Source organism: Pseudorasbora parva, chromosome 13 (genome assembly GCF_024679245.1).
Source record: "Pseudorasbora parva isolate DD20220531a chromosome 13, ASM2467924v1, whole genome shotgun sequence".
In the NCBI taxonomy this organism is placed as follows: domain Eukaryota; kingdom Metazoa; phylum Chordata; class Actinopteri; order Cypriniformes; family Gobionidae; genus Pseudorasbora; species Pseudorasbora parva.
In genome coordinates this window covers 36663937-36683594 of record NC_090184.1, presented here as the reverse complement: position 1 = coordinate 36683594, position 19658 = coordinate 36663937, and the positions used below count along the sequence as shown (strand labels likewise).

General features: G+C 37.1%; 1 protein-coding gene across 3 annotated transcripts; it reads left to right on the top strand.

Moving 5' to 3' along the window:
• The first annotated feature begins 1148 nt into the window (after positions 1 to 1148).
• kif2a (kinesin family member 2a) lies at positions 1149 to 19615 on the top strand. 3 transcript variants are annotated; one of them, XM_067414239.1, is made up of 21 exons: positions 1149 to 1374; positions 3186 to 3280; positions 5258 to 5380; positions 5470 to 5524; positions 8973 to 9113; positions 10246 to 10346; positions 10806 to 10901; positions 11309 to 11363; positions 11446 to 11608; positions 11713 to 11803; positions 11934 to 11997; positions 12084 to 12175; positions 12435 to 12577; positions 12773 to 12977; positions 13094 to 13204; positions 13286 to 13353; positions 13609 to 13692; positions 17150 to 17300; positions 18052 to 18153; positions 18289 to 18424; positions 18532 to 19615. In XM_067414239.1, the coding sequence occupies exons 1-21, from the start codon at positions 1314 to 1316 to the stop codon at positions 18615 to 18617; spliced, it is 2223 nt and encodes a 740-aa protein (XP_067270340.1). In that variant the 5' UTR covers positions 1149 to 1313; the 3' UTR covers positions 18618 to 19615. The 3 variants fall into 3 exon arrangements, with proteins under 3 accessions (XP_067270340.1, XP_067270342.1, XP_067270341.1); XM_067414240.1 differs by having other exon boundaries at positions 1151 to 1374; positions 3166 to 3280; XM_067414241.1 differs by lacking the exon at positions 13609 to 13692.
• Positions 19616 to 19658: the final 43 nt, after the last annotated feature.

The window sequence follows — 19658 nt, the reverse complement described above, 5'->3', positions numbered from 1 at the left end:
CCCAGCAACTTAAACTATTTCAATTATACAAATAACTGGCTTAAAAAATGTTGTGTGTGTGTGTGAAAACTAATATACCTAAGACTTTTGCACAGTAGGTGTACGGTGTAGCTATATATATATGGCTACACCGTATAATATATAGAAATATATTAGACGTATTTCAGCTATATATATATATATATATATATATATATATATATATATATATATATATATATATATATATATATAGCTGAAATACGTCTAATGTTTTAATTAAGTAAAATGTACCACTAAATTAACAGAAACTCTAAAAACACAAAGACCTGCAGGCATCATAAACACCAAATGACAGCAAAGTTGTAGGCCCTCAACCGATATAGTCCCTCTCGTTCAATCAAATCAGATCCTTGTTCCCAATACTTTTGTGTAGTTTATTTATTTTCCTTAATTATTTATTAATCATAATCATGCGTTGTCAACCTAGCCTAGTTTAACAAATTTAAAAAAAAATTGCACTGCCATTAACCCACTTTATTTGCCTTTTCTCCTTTTTGTTTATAGGAGAAAAGGGTTTTCATATGAAATACTGGAATTGTTGACGAATCATCAAGGACTTCATCAGTTGTAAAACACGCAAAATATAGGCTACAATATTTTACAAGCTAATTGTACCTATTGGTTTCTTGATATATGTTTTTTTTCTTCCCAACTGACATATTTCTCCAAACTAAGGGTTAACTAATCAGTTCCCTAGTTCAGTAGTCAGGGCGCTGATTAAGGAGTCAGCCCATTGACTCTGTGAGACTGTCAGTGCCCCTTGACTAGGGAGCTAAATGAGACGCACCCAAAATTCAATGTCCCTAACTTACTCAGTGCCGCCCCTCCCTATACGTAGAGTACGCAGTTTGCGTAGGGCAGCACCAACTCCCAGTGGGGGGCACCAGCCACCATCTCTGAGTCTGTACTCTGTACCACTGTCAGAAGAGCAAGCACAGCCATCAAACCTTCATCCGCTTACTCTGGTTGCTAAGGTTACCTCATAGGGTTACCTCAACTGCCCGATCGCAAACCGCCAGCTGCTTCTAGCCAATCCTAGTGCCGATTCTGCCAAAGGCGGGACTTGTGTTAGGAGAAAAAAAAACACGTAAATCGAATGTCCCCCGCGCACGCGCTCTGTACTCACTCCCTCTTTTATGTCTCGCGCTTTGGCCGCCTCCCGGTTTTTAGCAACACGGAACAACAAATGTGAAAAATTCAAACACAAACACTGTTTTTTAGTAACCACACGCCCGTCTATTTGAGTATTGCATTCGTCCCATAAATGAGCCATGGCGGTGAACTTCGGTAAGATCGTCGTGGGGATTTATGTGGAGATAAAGCGCAGCGATGGTGAGTTCATATTTGGGTCGCTTGCAACCGTCCGTTAAAGTCGTTGCCCCGGTTCGGCTAACGGATGCTAACGTTACCTCACACATACACATGACAGAAACGACAGTTTAGGCGGTTGAGCCCGGTATAAATCGATATATGGCGTTAAGTTTAGTCTGTTGCCGCTGGTTGCCGGGGTAGTTAACGAGCTTGTGTCAATCAACAGTGCAACTGTAGGTTTACGTTAGCCACCTGCTAAACCCGGGTGGAGTTTGTTTAGTTATTCATAATGTGTGCGATTGTACTTTATTTGAGCGCAGCAACTTATTTAGTTGATCCAAATTATTGGGGAATTAGTTATGTCTTATATTGGTAGGAAATAGTATCATGTAAGTCCTGTAGATTCTAAGTTTATGTGAGTTAGCCATCTTAAGTCACTTGCAAATGAATGTTTTGTTTTACAGATTGGGTGTAAATAGTGTGGAGACTGGAGAGAGAAGGGTTGTTGGGTTCACTCAAACCAGCTGGTTTAGCTTGGTAGTTTTGAGCCCACTATAAGTTTTGATTCAGCTCACTTCACACAAGTCACTCATTTGAAGTTATGATTACATCTGAGAGTTTCCGTATTTATAATAACAGATGTCATGGTTTGAAGATGACAAGCAAGTTCCCAAAAAGTTATGTAATGTGTCATTCTTTGGTCCAAGAGATTAATCTCATCCGTCTGGCCTTGTCATTATTATAGACTTGATCAGTGACTGATTATAAATATATTAACACTATTCACATTTGAATAACTTATAAATAAAGGCTTTTATGTGTAAAGAAATGTATTTAATGTTTTTTTTTAATTTTTTGTGTGGAAACTTTGGATAACTACTTCACTTTTTAAATAATAATATTTTAAGGTTAAAACTGTGTATGTTTATAAACAGCCCAAGACAAAGATGAAAACTTTTTCCCATTTAGATAATAAAACAACGTTGCATAAATAACAACAATAGTAATATTACTACTGGTACATTTCATTGGATTTTAATGGTAAGTTAATGTTGTGTAAAAGGAAACACAAAATGTTCTTTATATTTGTTAGGGACACAGATAGTCTGTATTTTATAATTTTGTCATAAAAAGGCAATATATTTAAGATGTTTAATGAAGATTTCAACAGTAAATCTGCAATTGCCATCAAGTTGTTTTCATTGGTATTCGCATCAATATAATTTTGAAGACTGTCGGAACAGGTTATGATTGTATCTCTTTGAGAAGTCTGCGTCATATTTAACTTGAGTTTGTAGCAAAGATACAAATGAGCCTGGATGTGTTGACGTGTTAAACAAACCACTCCTGTCTCTTTGGGAAGTTTCATGTATTGCGTAATAGAGATGACTCTTGACATGCTCTCTGAAGACGAACAGTGCTTGTGACATTTTAAACAGAGGAGGTCTCTAATGCTCCTTTTTTACTTAAAACAGGGTCTTTACTTTTTTTTGTCTTCTTGATGTTGCAAGCTGGGGTTTTAAATAGCTTGTTTTATGGCAGGATAATATGTGCTTTTTCCTGCTGATGCCTCTGTTGAATAATTGCAGGGATGGAGACGTGCGAGCAGGAATAGCTCTGAATAATAGATACGGAAACATGGCTGTTTGTTTTCGGTGATGGTCTGAGACTTTTCAGTAGTTGATACGCACAACTTCTGAAGTGTCATGAGAAGTCGATTTTTGCGGACATAACCCTTTCAAGATCCACTCAAACTTATTTAAATTTTTAAACATATGAATGAATGTTTTTCCATTTGTCTTTCTCACTTAGAGCTGTTGGATTTGTTACAGGGCGAATACACCAGGCCATGGTGACCTCTTTAAATGAAGATAATGACAGTGTTACCGTGGAATGGATAGAAAATGGAGACACCAAAGGAAAAGAGGTAAGTCTAGTAGCCTCTCAGCTGCCTATGTTATTAATTATGGATGGAACAACATTCTGGTGTTGTTAGGGTGCTGTAAGCCCTCAGTCAGTGGACACGTGCTGTGTGTTCCTTTCAAATATGAATTCTGCAATCAAACAATGAACCTTTTTTTATATTAGGATATTCTGAATGAATTGGATCAGTGTTATTTTAGCATTTATTTTTATATTTTCAATTTTAGTAAAACATTTTAATAGTTTTGTTGTGCATTTAATAGGTGTTTTTTAATGTATATAGTTTTCATAAATAAAAAAGCTAAATAATATACTAGATAAAACAATATAACATAAAAAACATAACTATAAAATTATATATTAGTACATCAAGTAAGTTTTTTATATTTTATTTTATTTCACTTAACATTTATTTCAAAAATCATTTTCAGTTTTAGTTAAAGCTGCAGTCTGTAACTTTTTGCGCTCTAACGGTTAATAAACAGAACTGTATGTGTCTTGCTGGAGAACATTACAGCCGGTGTCATGACAAATCCTGTCCCCTGTGAAATCGTGTCCGCAAGGACCCCAAGAGCGATTCTATTGGCTGAAATAAATTTTAATAGGTAATCTGTTCAGAGCCTGATTACAATTCTTACACAATCGCGTTTTGATTTTTGCTGTTTAAATTGTGTTAAAATAGTCTTTAACGTCTTACAAAGCATGTGTTTCATATATTAGTGGTATATAACTGAAGCTATAAGTGCTTATATAAGTATATAATTCAGAACATGTTTTTGCTACCATTATAGCAATCAATTACATATTTCAAATAAATGTTTTGCGTGTGTACTTAGTATGGCAATGAATTCATAGTTTATTATTTAGTTATTTTTAAACAATTGATTGTCCAGAACCATGTATAACAACTTTTGATTAGGCATTTAAAACCGCTACCAGCAGACACGATTTCACAGGGGGGCAGGATTTGTCATGACACCGGAGCTACTTCTTTCTATGTCTATGGCGAGTCATGCAGGGACTGTGCTCATCCGCAGCAGTTGCTACCAGACCGGTCTGAATCAGTCCCAATATAAACAATTATTATAACTGTTACTGCACCCTAATGATTCAGGATAAGACAAAAAAACGGTTTGGAAAATGGATTCATGTTTTACATTCTCATTATATAATTTTTGTAAATCTTGAACACAAAAAGTTATGGACAGCAGCTTTGAAGGGATAGTTCACCTAAAAATGAAAATTACCTTGTTTTTTTACTCACCCTCAGCCATACTAGGTGTATATGACATTCTGCTTTCAGACAAATACCACCAGACTTATATTAAAGTATTAGTTTACTTCAAAATGAAAATGTCCTGGAAATTTGCTCACCAACATCTCATCCAAGCTGTTCATGTCTTTCTTTCTTCAGTGGAAAAGAAATGACGTTTTTTTGAGGAAAACATTTCAGGATTTTTTCCATATAATAACTTCAACAACTTCAACAACTTCAATGGCAACTAAAATGTTGAAATCAGTGCAGTTTCAAAGGGCTTCGAATGGCTTTAAGGGGCTCTGCACAATCCCATCTGAGGAATAGGGTTTTATCTAGCGAAACCATCAGTCATTTTCTTAATAAAAAAACACACACACTTTTAACCGAAATTGCCCATCTAGTGCTGCTCTGTGACACCACGGATTGAGCAATCATGATGAAAAGGTCACGTTGGTTGCAATTATGTGAAGAAAAATCCTAGAATGTTTTCCTCAAAAACGTAATTTTTTTTCGGCTGAAGAAAGAAAGAAAGACACAAATATCTTGGATGAGATGGGGGTGAGTAAATTATGGGATAATTTTCATTTATGAGTGAACTAATAACTTTATCATCATTATAATAATTAATCACTAACTATAATGATGTGATTTCATTATAGTGATTTCCAAGTGATGTTTTATTCTTGTAATTTTCACCGCTTGCTCTCTTTATTTTTATAACAGATTGATTTGGAGTGCATATTCTCACTAAATCCAGATGTTGCTGCAGAGGAAGAGATTTCCTTGAGCCCTGTTACACCACCGCCTCCTACACCCAGCTCTGTGAAAGTCAACAAAATCCCTAAGGTTTGTACAAGGTCAGAGTTAAAAGTTGAATTTGCATTCTAATTGGATGCATCTTTTGAACCTTTTTGTGTGCTTTTGTTTGTGTGCAGAATCGTAGAACTATTGCACCGGGTAGGAGTGAAATCCCATCCAGAGACAACAGAGGTATATTTGCTATTATATGATTAGAGCTGCACAATAAATCAAAATAATTTCTGATTTGCGGTATGTCCATGTGCGATTATTAATCTGCTAAAGACTGTGATTTAATTAAATATGCGTGTGCTGGGTGCTTCAAAATGAAGGGGTGACACGTGCATGTGACAGGCTCATTGTGCACTGTCTGATGCAGTGTTTTCAGAGATTGCACACTCCACATGCACTTTACCTCAATGGGGTACTTTTGTATTACAGAATTATTCAGTGCTATTAATAATTATTCAGTATTATTTTGCAATAATATAATATTCACTGTATAGCCTGACATAAAATAATAGTAAAAAAAACAGTTTTTGAAATGAAACGGTTTATAGACGGTTTTTATTTTTAGACAAAATATTAAAAAACTAAATTAAAAAACAGTTTACATATGTTTATTGTTAGTATAGTAAGATAATATTGACATGCTTCGTTTTATGATCAATACTCTGTCCCAAATTTCAATTATATATTATATTTCTTCTTTGAAATTACAATACCACAACAAACAATATAATACTTAAAATTTAATTGCCATTTAAAAATCCTTTTGCGCAGCCATCATGGTCTACCAACCAACGCATACGTAGAGACGTTTTTTTCTGCAGATGACGACTGGACGGAGCAAAAGAATCAGTGTGAACCTCATAAAAAATCATTTAATACAGCTACACCAGCCAGGACTTCATCCAGACACATTCAGGATAAGAAAATCCTGATCAAACCTGCCAGACCCAACAAAAAAATAAGTTCAAGATGCACTGAATCTGGTAAAAACGTATGAAATATTTGCATAGTCTAATAAAGAAAAATTATCTAGTCGCTACCTGAGGAAATGTATTTTAGTATAAAATGTGATTTTTACCTACTAATGCAAATCAATGTTTACATAGTATAAAGGCCCGTTCACAACAAGAATGATAACGTAGTGTTTATTATTAGTGCACACTGAGTTTTATTGTCTGCCACTTTAAATGCTCAAGCTCTCTGAAGAAGGATGGACTCTGATTGGCTGTCATTGGATTTATCGTTCATCAGCTTTGACATTTTTATTTATATATCTTTATCATTATAGTTATTAATCTTGGAGTGAACAGGTCTCAATATTAGTAAATTTATCTCTCACACCAATGTTCCACATTGTCCCACAAAATCTCATCTACTTTCCTGCAACAGAGCAATAACCACAATGTGGAGACTTTAGAAATTTTGCACAGCAAATATATATGTGGTAGGCTTTATAGGGTTAATGTCGACATGAAATGAAAATTCACCCAATCTATTTTCTAAATGCATTTTATTGATCTTATTGTGACTGATTAAAAAAACATATCAACTAGGGCTGCACAATTAATCGAATTTCTAATCGCGATTACGATTATGGATGCTACGATTATGTAATCTTTCAAAGCCGCAGTTGCTACAAAAATGTGCTTAGATAGCATGTTACGTTGTGACAGCAGTAAGCTGACTGGACGAATGCTCGTGAAATAGCACAGAACACAGCCCACAGTGCACACAGCCTATATGTTGTTTCGTTTAGCTCCTAAACACAAATTAAGATGTTTGTTATAAAACTTGCGATTTCTGTCCCGCCATTTAAGTTCATTCCCACTGCCACGGGCATCATAAAGTATTGATGCTTAGGGCATCAAGATGGCCAGCGGCGGGACTGTTCATTCCTATAATAATTAATAATTAGTTACATTTATATAGTGCTTTTCTGGGTACTCATTCCTTTCAAACGTTGGATCAAAAAGATCCAATAAATGTCATAAAAGCATTGTAAAAAAATAACTAATTGAGTGTCTAATCCAAGTCTTCTAAAGAGACAAAATATTGGCTTTATCTGATGACCAGATATACCATGACTCGCATACTGTAGGCTAGTAAACACGGACGTTCAAATGGGTCTCAGTGACATTACTACATTATACCACTCAGAGTCCTGCGCGGGTCCATTTTTGGAGACCCGCTCCCGCCCTTACCCGCAAGGTTTAGCACCAGATCCGACCCGTGAAAATATCAAAATTAAATCCGCACCCCTCCAGACCCGTTAATATTTGGCCCGTTACCCGACCCGTGCCCGCGATAAATCACGCTAAAATCATTCCAATTAAAATGCTTTATTTTTTACCTTGCACCTTTCTCAACATCAACAGCGTCATGAATGGGCTAATGAAACTGGCTGCGCCTTTAAAGACTCGTTGTCAACAATTTCATATACTCCACTCACCCGCTTTACTTTTACTTCATCCATTGCTACTCCTGCAACGCTCGCTCCATCTGGGCTATGAGAGGCATAGACAAAAGTTGCAATGTCGCAGTGGTGGTCAAGTGATGGGTCAAATGGCATATCGTTGTTGTGTGTGTGGGTAATGGTAATTTGGACATAGAAATTGTAATACAGAATGTTCGGGGGGGAAGAAGGATGCGGGAACCAGTGAACATTTAAAAGACTTTAACCAAATAAAACGAAAGTAACGTGGGCAGCCCCTCACAGACAACTGCCACACACACAAAGCGTAAACACAACTCAACGTCAAATCCAGGTCTGTGATCTCTCATCCTTTATTGGTGTCGCACGTTCTTATAGGACTGCGAGCTCCCTCAGACGACCCGAGACCGGTGTGGCTCATTCACAATCACACCCCGGTCTTGCGCGCTCCTCCACCTCACCACAGAAATATTGCACATATTTTTCATCCGCGCTACCCGCCTGCACAGAGTTAATTATCCGCCCACATGCCCACCCGTGAATTTTATAAATGTCTAAATCCACACATTTTAGCCACTTTTATGCTGGTACCCGCATACATTTTATGTTTATACCCGCAGGTACCCGACCCGTTGCAGGACTCTAATACCACTACAATGTTGAATATAATGTATAATGATGTAATTGGGGAATATTTGTGGGTCCTGATACTAATACAATAATAATATTTTATTTTAATAATAATAATTTTTTTTAAAGAAAGTAAAAAAAACCTCTTTATATTGTCTTAAAAATCAATAAATTCATTGATAAGTTAAGTATTGTGATTTATATCGAATCGTGACAAGTTTATTGGTAAACCTCTAGTATAAAGCTATTCAAAACAACATGTAAAAATGTGATAATCATATTTAATAATCGCAATTGCAATTTCAAGGGAATAATCGACAATTATGATTTTTGTCATAATCGTGCAGCCCTAATATCAACAAAGTTTAGAGTTTAATTAAATAACTTATAGTTGTTTTAGCAGCATACTACACTACTACGCTGACTGGCTTTTTCGAAATTTGGAGAACTGTCTACTTGAATGCCATTTTTGCGCATCGTAGGCATGTTTGAGTGCTCCTGTTATGCCTAAGTTTTCAGACATAGTCTGAGTGTGATTTGTTTACTCTTATGTGTTCTGTTTTAAAGTTGGCTCGACTCGGGCACGTCCGGCCCAACAGCAGCAGCAGCAGCAGCAGCAGCCAGAATCAGCACCCCCTCCACCAGCACAACAACCTTCTCAGCCCACACAGAGCCAGATCCAAAGTCAGCTAACTCAGCAACAAAACGGTAATATGACACTCCTCAGTGCTTTTCAGTCTTTTCAAGTCAACCCCCTTTCCCCCATAGGACAACTCTAAAAGCTGAACTGAGGCCTCCTGCAGAGGATGCATGTCATTCATAAAGAGAAAGCACCCTTTTAGAGTCTTTATTTTGCAGTAAACCTAACCTTGCTCATCTGTCCGTATCTTGGCTCAAATCTCGTAGGGTGTACCCTGACGCCCCTCTGAATTTCTGTGACTGTCTGCGACCAGGCAGCCTTGATCTGACTCTGAACCACCCCGATTAATCCTTTTGCTTTTGATTTATGAAGCTTACAAGAGTCTGTCTGCCGAATTAATCTGAACTCAAAATGTTCAGCCTGTTTTCTGTGCACTGCACATCCTGCATACTGCATTTATTGACTGATTTGTTTGAATTGATTTGCTTGTTTATTGCAGAGGATGAGGGCATAATTGATTCACGGATGTCTTGTTGATCTTCACAAATGTATGAATAATAATTGTATTAGTCAGTTTATTGGAAAAGCATATGCAGTGACAAAACTACAGATAAACTACTGAGAAGGTTCCATACAGTGTCTATTGGTGGATCACTGCAGTTATATATTCACCTATGCTGTTGCTACAAAATTTTGATGCAAAGAGAATCATTTTGTAATTGGTTCATAACTCTTTGAATTCCGATTAAATAAAATCACCTGGTGTCTAAAAATATCTACCCCTAGTTTAGTGTTGTGATATGAGTCATTGTTCAAATTGCGCAGATTTTAAGTAGATGAAATTACAGTCAGTAACATGAATATTAATGATTTAATTATGTGGCCTAATCCTTTATTCTATGTTTGACTGGTACTATTGTTTGCATGTAATAGGAAAAAGTAATTTTGGATATGTTGAGCGACTGACTTTGGAAAAGGTCTGCTCATAGAATAGACCTCTTAAAGATTGAGAGGGCTTTTGGCGCTACCATGTGCCAGCTGCCAAAGGCTCTGGCTTCCCTCTATAGCCACTCTGTCTACACAAATACACACTTATATTAGAGGGAGATACAGAGTGGAAGAGGGCGGGTGTGCTGAAAGAGAGGAAGCAATTGTTGCCTTTGTTAAAATGGAATTGTGTGTCTGTCTGCCCTCCAACAGCAAGGAGGAAGTCAAACTGTGTGAAGGAAGTAGAAAAATTGCAGGAGAAGAGGGAGCGACGCAGGCTACAGCAACAGGAACTGAGAGAGAAGCGAGCACAGGTGAGACTTCTTCTCATCTTTCTGTCATTATATCTCTCTGCCTCGTCTCTCAGCTTCTAATTGTAACGTGTTTCTCGGGTTTGACTATCAATCAATCAATCAACTTTATTTATATAGCACTTTTACAATCACGATTGTGTCAAAGCAGCTTCACAGTGTCAAACAGGACAATATTGCAACAAAATTAGGTTTGGCTGTACAGTCGTACTGGAGAAAACAGTGATGTTATCAGCTTATTTTAATTTATCATATAGTGACAATGTTGGCATATCAGTATTATAGTTTATAGAATTAAATAAAACCTAATTCATAAATTTTATTTGTATAATTAGTTGAATAACTTTAATCATAATTTTAGTGTCCCCAACTGAGCAAGCCAAGCCAAAGGCGACAGTGGCAAGGAACCAAAACTCCATCAGGGACTAGTGTTCCTATTGTGAATCTGCTTTTGTTTTAAAGGAAATTGATACAACGGTTCCAAACTATGAAATACTTCAGATGATCAGAGACTTCAGAGCAAGTCTGGACTATCGACCACTAACCACAACAGATTTGGTAGGTATTAATAAAGAAATATCTGGGTCATATTTAAAAAAAATAAAAATAATTTTTAAATAATAATTTAGCTTAAATGAAATGAAATGTAATACAACAAATACTACCATTTTATATTTTTCCATTTTTTTTTTTATTGTGGTAATTGTTCATGAATGTGTTTTTTGTTGTTTTATTTTTATGATGATGATTATTTATTTATAATTTTTTCATGTTCATGGACATGTTCAAAGCAATCTGTATTTGAGATTCACATTTTATGATGATGATGATGATGATGATGGTACTACTGAAAACAAAATTAAAGTGTATCTTATTATTATAAAAATGTATTAATAAGAAAAAGTCTTGGAAGTTGAGTACAAAATTTTACTTTGAGAAGTAAAACATAATTCATGTTTCGACAGATTGAAGAGCACAGAATATGTGTTTGTGTTAGGAAACGACCCCTCAATAAAAAAGGTAATGCCTCAGAAATGACGATTGCTCTACTTCTGTTTTATTTTTGATTGACTTGTGTATTTATTTATCATTTGTGTTGTAGAGTTGACAGTAAAGGACCTAGATGTGATCACTATTCCAAGTAAAGATGTTGTCATGGTTCATGAACCAAAACAGAAGGTGGACCTGACTCGATACCTAGAGAACCAAACATTCCGCTTCGATTATGCCTTTGACGACAGCACAACAAATGAAATGGTTTACAGGTAGAGGAGGATTCATTATTCATTAACAAGAATCTTTCTCTAAAAAGGAAGCTGGGAATTGGCCGCTATCAGAGGAAAATAACTTATATCTGTTCTCTCCACAGGTTTACTGCAAGGCCTCTTGTGGAAACCATCTTTGATAGAGGAATGGCCACATGCTTTGCTTATGGTCAAACAGGGAGTGGAAAAACTCATGTAAGAATTGTTCTTTTAATATAATTGTATAAATAACTATCCTTTTTGGATATTTAGTAGCTTTTGTACTTAAAAAAATACCACAATACCTATACTGCTAATTTTTCATCAATTGCTTCTTTTTTTTTAGACCATGGGTGGAGATTTTTCAGGAAAGAACCAGGATTGTTCTAAAGGAATCTATGCATTAGCTGGTAATTTATGTTTATTTGGTCCTGTAATTTGTTTAGTCTTGTAATTTCTATCAAGCAACTCATTCATATATGTGTTGTTCACACAGCTCGAGATGTTTTTCTCATGCTGAAGAAACCAAATTATAAGAAGCTGGATCTTCAGGTTTACGCAACGTTCTTTGAAATTTACAGTGGAAAGGCAAGTGGCTGAGTTGCATTCGCGTTCTGTGAAACAATTGAAAATGTGTTGTGAATACCATTTGAAGAATTTTACACATTTGCATGACTGGATCATTTTCATTTCACAAAATGTGTCCATTCATTGATTTGTTTTTGATTATCAGGACAGGAGTGTTATTTTAGAAAACTGTTGACTCATGGATCTGATGTGAGCCTATTTGTAAAAAAAGAAAAAAGAAAAAAAAGGACAATTCGTTTAAAATCTTTGTTGTCTTTAGGTATTTGATCTTTTGAATCGGAAGGCTAAGCTGCGCGTGCTAGAAGATGGAAAGCAGCAGGTGCAAGTGGTTGGGCTTCAGGAACGTGAGGTCAAATGCACCGAGGACGTTCTCAAACTCATTGAAATGGGGAACAGCTGCAGGTAATACTTGATGGGTAAATCAATTAACATGTACATTGAATTATTTGCTGGTGTATAAAATTCCTATATATGTCCTATATATATATATTCCTCAATATGATTCATGATCTCTGCTATTTGCATTTGGCCCATACTATGTCTCAATACATACTTCAGGCCCTCCTGACTTGATTTTCTTCCTATTTACCATTTCAGAACATCGGGACAGACCTCAGCCAATGCCCACTCGTCCCGTAGCCATGCTGTCTTCCAAATCATACTACGAAGGAAGGGCAAGATGCATGGCAAATTCTCACTCATTGATCTGGCAGGTAATGAGCGTGGAGCCGACACGTCCAGCGCTGATCGGCAGACTCGTTTAGAGGGAGCCGAAATTAACAAGAGTCTGTTGGCTCTAAAGGTCGGTGTCTTAAAAATATCACCCCAGAGCAAACTCTAGAACATGGCTTGGCAAACTTTTGATCATTTTTGAATTTTTAAATTAATCACTGTGATTTTGCATATCCCAAATATTAGGAATGTATCAGAGCTCTGGGTCGTAATAAGCCTCACACCCCATTCAGAGCGAGCAAGCTCACACAAGTCCTCAGAGACTCATTTATTGGTGAGAACTCCAGGACATGCATGGTAAGTTTAATTAAGCCCTCTCTCTCAAACATTGGGATTTGCCTGTTTGCACAGCTCTTATTGTGTCTGTTGCCTGCTCAGATTGCCACTATCTCTCCTGGTATGGCCTCCTGTGAGAACACACTGAACACTCTGAGATATGCCAACAGGTGAGGACGTGGCACGGTGTTGTGCATTCATGAAAAAGTAGAACTCTTGCCAATGCAGGTTTTTTGTACCATTTTGAAGATATTTTAATTATCACTCAAAAGGTTGCCTTCAGTGTCTGATTTAATTTACATCAATTTACCAATGATTTGACATGCAAGTGCTGATAGGATTAAGTCTTGTCGTAACTTGTCTATCCTGATTGGCTCTTCTCTCTGTCTTGCTGTTTTTCTCTGTTCTTTCTTGACTGTCTTCAGAGTAAAGGAGTTTGGGATTAGCCCATCTGACATCCCCTTCTCTCAGGGGGGAGGAAGTCGCTCTGAACCCTCTCCTACCTATGAGTATGAGCACATGTCTACGCAGCTTCCCACCTTATCCTCGGTCAGATAAGGGACTTTCGCACTGGAAAGTTATAGGAACTTAGTTTAAGGAACTAGACACCAGGGTAGGCCACCCATAGGACAATTTTCCTGGTTGCATTTGCACCGCCAGTAGGAACTCTGGAGTGACGTAAGCCGCGCTTGTTGTGACTTTTATTTTAATTTGATGTTATTTATTTTGATTTTAACTCAGTGGTTCATGTAGATTGTCTACAAACCGGAAGGTTGGTGGTTCAATCCCCGGTTCCACCTGACCAGGTGTTGAGGTGTCCATGAGCAAGACACCTAACTCCAGCTGCTCCCGACGAGCTGGATGGTGCTTTGGATGGCTGACACCGCCGTTGGTGTATAAATGAGGGAAGGTGAGGCAACATAATGGACTGCATTTATATAGCGTTTTTAACAGACCCATGGCCATCCAAAGCGCTATATAAATGCAGTCCATTATGTTGTCGATTGCCAAAGTCTGAGCACACAGCTCTTAAAATCTCCATCTTCATTACTTTGATCTGTTTAACAGTCCTATCTACAATGTTATAAGAAAGAACTGTTATACAAAGAAAGTTGACGGTATGAAAAATTATTAGCGTTTGCCGTGTGGTTAACGTCGCTAGCTGAGCAAAATACATAATTATGTTTTGCTTAGCCCCCTCAAAGTTGCGTTGGGTTTTCTTTTTAGTGTAAAGGTCGAAAGGTCCATTTATCACTGTTTTCCATATTCGTAGAGTTAGTTTCTGAATTAAATATAAGGCTATAATCTGTGTGTTTGTTTTAAAATGGCGGTTGCTGGTATTTCGCATGCGTTCGGCCAATCAGTGTACACTTGCGTCACTGGTAGTCCGTTCAGCCAATCAGTGTACACTTACATCACTGGTAGTCCTTTTGGCCAATCAGCGTACACTTACGTCACTGGTAGTTCCTATTGTTCTTGGTTAGACCCTATTCTGAAGTAGGAGCTAAATTAATTCCCCTAAAAGGAGGAGTATCTAGAACTAAAATCGTTCTTAGTTCCTGCCGTGCAAACACAACAAAACCTGGGTACTTCTGCCAAATATTTTAGAAGCTTAGAAAAGGTTCCTCCAGTGTGAAAGCCCCTATACACGGCAGCAGTGTTGGGGAGTAACTGAAAATAGTGGTAATAGCGTAAATAGTAGCCAAGCTGGTTTCAAATTGTAGCTTTTTCATGAACAAGTATTTTTTTCCATCTTGGGTAGCAAAAAATTATGAACAAACCCCTGTACCAGTCTTTTTCAATTGTATTGTATTCCAGTCTTATAACTTAATAAACTAAACCATAGTTAGTTGATCACTCAAGTAGGATGTTTAATTTAAAGGAACTGTATGTAAGAAATGTATTTTAATTAATCATAAAATGGCTCTGATATGTCACTAGACATTAATAAATCATGTTAATTTCAAATACTTATATCACTGACAGCAGTAGTCCGGCCAGGATATTGTCATTTATAAGTTGTTGTTGCAGCCCTCAACTGATATTGATGTTTTAACCTGAAGCTCCACCCTCCACCTGTCTACCAATCACAAAGTCAGTAGTGTTTCAGCATCCGGTTTGCCAGATCTGCTCTAGTTACAACAACTGCAGATCTAAAAACGTTCCTGCTGGATGCTGCAGCTTATCTGGCAACCTCAAGTCAGGAGGGAGTGGGGATAGCGATTGCAGTACCAGTTTTGGCCACAATCTTACATACACTTCCTTTAAATGAATTACAATGTTCTACTTAGGGATGTCAAAATTCTACTGTCACATTTTACTGGTATTGTTACGGCCGTTTCACACCACAAGCGTGAGCACTGCGTGAGCTGCACATCAGCGTAACTACACCGTCACTGCAGCTGCAGATGCGCGAGAGTATTCACAGTGGAAGCGTTTGTACAGCGTCACGGCAGCAGCTCCTACAATGCTAGAGCCTATACCTGTCTGAGTATTACATACTAAACTAAAAGTAATTTTATCTTTTTTTTTCAGGCTAGTTTACTTTATTTGTTATAATCATAACCATACTTTCACCCAAACTGAATAATTAAAATAAGTTTAAATGGGTAAATCTTCTACAGATATTTTTTATTCTTCAGTTTCTTTTTATTCTTCATATACTCCAGTTCTTGTTAAAACACTACACGTGCTTCTTGTGTGCATTTTGGGCACTTTTTGTGTGAAATCATACTTATTTTGTCCATTAAAAGTGTACTTTCACTTTAATTGAGCGTCAGCAGCGCAACAAAAATAGGCTCGCTGCCGAAACCCCCGCTTCACTGCTGCTCACGCGACGATCCTGCTTGACACTCACGCGCTGCTCCTGCTCCTGGTGTGAATGCACTCATTGATTTTCATGGGCGCCGCTAACATTTGCGGTGTGAAATGGCCAATATTCATAAAAACTACTGTAATTTTTGTTTCATGAGAATTTTAGGTCAAACTGTTAATTTCAGTGACTACTTCAAAAAATTATTTACAGATTCATTTAACTCACTCAGTAGTCGGCATAGAATTTTACAGCGTGTTTGTATCAATATATATTTAGTTAAAGGCTGTTTATCCATATGTTGTGTAAATAGTCAATAGTTATCTTAGTGTCATTTTTGTTTTGACAGTAAATACTTCTCCGAAAAAAATACTGCTCTGATTCAAAATAATATAATCTGATAGATTTATTAAAGTTATGTAATTATAAATGCCATAGCTTCCCCAGCACTGCTCAGTGGATAACCAAAATCCCACGTTGGCTTGTAACTGATGCATGAAAAAAACATTCTCATGCACAGCAATGTGTGTAACCACAGTCTGTTTCGTTTTATTAGACACATTGGCTGCACTCACGTCTCACTAATGGCTGTGCTTGGTGTCAACATTTTTCATTTCCCCTCTGATCTGCTGTCATTTAATTTTCTAACCCTGGGAATGTCTGGCATTTCTGTGGTGCTCTTGTCCTTCCTTCTCCTTTAGAAATAACCTATAATATGAATATTAATGCATATAAATACTCTACGTATTTGTTAAAAATGAGATGACACCATAAACGGTTGCGTTAACTGCTCAAATGGCAAAAAAAATGTTGTGTTGTATTTTGCATTTGAAAGGAGACTGATGTCTGCATTTTATCATGGTATTCAAAAAATGTAAACTGTTGTTCCTCTTTGTAGATTTACCATGATTGGTAAAAGTATGTACTTTTAGACTTTACATTTTTTTAATGAATAATGTAATGTAATGTAATTCTGATTTAAAATAAAATAAGAGAATGCAGTGGGACGTCAGGTTACACTTTAATTGTTCTATGTGCTAAAGACCCAGACTATATTGAAGCTTTTCAGTTCTGTGACCTGTGCATGGTGTCATTTAGGTCAGCATGATTGCTCTAAAAACATCATCATAAATGCTGTCAATTTGTGCATTTAGAGTGAAGGAGCTGACCGTGGATCCCAATGCTGTGACGGAGGGAGTCCGCCCCAATGTCAACGTCATCAACCAGCTAGACATCATGGATGAGGATTGGGATTTGGGCAACTCCCCTCAGAGAGATGACCTCAAACTGCTCTGTGAACAGAATGTAAAAAGGCATTTTCCTATTGCTTACTCTGCTTTAAAAATGCATTCATGATGACATTATAATGAAAATTACTTGAGCTTTGTCTTTTGATACTTTTTAGAAGTATATTTTGTGACCAACTGTCTGAATACAAGTGCTGCAGCACACATCCTAAAAAAAAGTGAAGCCAAAACATTTCAAGATTCTTTCTATTCATCAAAGAATCTTGAAATGTTTTGGCTTCACTTTTCATGACGTGTGATCATATTTTGATTACCAAAAACCAGGACACTTGGCCGGCAATGAGATTTCAATACATTTAAAGTATGCCCCCTTTGTATGGATAGAAGATTGTTATATTACAAAATGCTATCTATAAGCAAAATATCTATGTCCTGGGAAGACTTTTGGTCAACCTGTTATATCAATTTAATGTGTCCTTGCTGAATAAAATGATCAATTTCTTTAAAGGAACAACCTTAGTACTGACCCCCAAAAAGTGTATATATGCAAATGTTGTTTTGTAACTAATGGTTCTTTTGTTTTGATTTTTAATTTTAGTATAATTTATGTGCACCTATAAAGGCTTTATTTGTTATCAATGTATTCATCCTTTGTAAAGATATGTAAGCACACAAGCACGTAAACCGGGAAATTAGACAGGCATTCGATTTGTTTGCCTCCTTCTCCTTTTTAGATATGGATGTGGACCATACACCATTAAGACTTCTTATTATAGGTGGGATAAAAGCTTGTTTTTGAATATTGACAGGAGGAGGAAGTCTCCCCTCAGCTCTTCACGTTCCATGAGGCAGTATCTCAGCTAGTGGAGATGGAGGAGCAGGTTTTGGAGGACCACAGGGCTGTGTTTCAGGTGTTTGTTTTTAATGGTGCTTTCACACGAGAGCGTTTGGTTTGCTGTGCTTGCTTTTTTCTGTTTATTTATACGCTGATAAGCCTCAGCCCCAAAACTGGAAAAGGGATTTGCTAATGATGTGTGTGTTGACAGGAGTCTATCAGGTGGCTCGAAGACGAGAAGGTTCTCCTGGAGATGACTGAGGAGGTGGACTATGACGTGGACACATACTCCTCTCAGCTCGAGCAGATTCTTGACCAGAAGATTGAGATCCTTATCGAGCTCAGAGGTAATGAATCTCCTTTACAATTATCTGTTATTTTTTCCTTTCATAAGAAGAGTTTGGTGTTCTCCTGCTGAAATGGAGTGTTAATGGATGTCTGCTTGTATTATCAGATAAAGTGAGGTCATTCCGTTCAACTCTCCAAGAAGAGGAACAAGCCAGCAAGCAGATTAACCCCAAGCGGCCCCGCGCACTGTAGCCTGGAGCGCGCTCGCGGAGGAACGGCAAATACAAGAGTCTTGTAGGCTTCTTGATAGTATTCAGAATTATTCTGAAAAAACTCTTTCCTACTTTCACATGTGAAATTAAGCGTTAGGTGATTCTCTTACAAATCAACAGAGGATGATAAGGGGATTTTGCTCAGCTTTAAAAATCCTTGATGAATGATTAAGATTCTGAGGAAAGTTTTAGAATTTTTTTATATTAGTATTGATTTTATTTATTTACTTCATTGTAGGTTAAGGGTACAGACTTGTATCAGTTGATACTCACATTCTACCCTTTGTTTTTTCTTTCTTTTTTTGTTTTGTTTGTTGTACCACTGAAATCTTTCCTTCAAAGTCGTTCTTAATTGTATGCATGAACACTCTGCAACTGATTATCACTCCGTTCCCAGCATGACTGACTTGGTTCATCTGCACTTTAAATAACCTTATTTTTGGGGGGGTCTGTTTGCCGTACTCAGCACAGTGTAGGTTTCTGTTGATTGGCTGTTACAGCATTTTACTCTGTTTTACCTTGCCATTTCTTGAAGTCATAGTAATTGAAGTTTAAGACGTTCTAAAAGAAGCATTTAATGCACTGGGAGAAAACTGTTGAGGTTATGTGAATGAATGTGGGAATTATCAGCAGTCATGTTAGTTTTGTTGGTTTCTCAATGGCTGTTGTGCCTTTTCCATGATATTCTCTTTGCCGTCTCTCGTCCGTTAATCTGTAGAAAGCTTTTGTGCCATATCATGTTTCCTTGCGGAAAGGAAGTTAACAATCCACCAAAACACTCATCCCTTAGTGTTTTACTTTTAAAACTTCCCAACATTCTCACATCGCCTATTAAAATTTGTAAAGTGTATTATTACAGCAAGATTCTCATAAGAAATGGGGAATACCACTTACTCGCTGCTGATGTTTTCAGTGTTGGCACCTCTCAACTCAGTGGTTGCTAAATAAAGATTGATTCAACAAAATTCTGCCTTTTTATCCTGTTTCCTGTCTTTACTTTTAATTACTGTTCATACGAGTA

What these genes read in the sequence shown, in the direction of transcription:
- kif2a (XM_067414239.1), top strand. Translation starts at nt 1,314, where the DNA reads ATGGCGGTGAACTTCGGTAAGATCGTCGTGGGGATTTATGTGGAGATA. An exon ending in ACGACCCCTCAATAAAAAAG is followed by an intron (nt 11,364 to 11,445) that starts GTAATGCCTCAG and finishes TTTGTGTTGTAG; the next exon opens with AGTTGACAGTAAAGGACCTA. An exon ending in AGAGTCTGTTGGCTCTAAAG is followed by an intron (nt 12,978 to 13,093) that starts GTCGGTGTCTTA and finishes CCCAAATATTAG; the next exon opens with GAATGTATCAGAGCTCTGGG.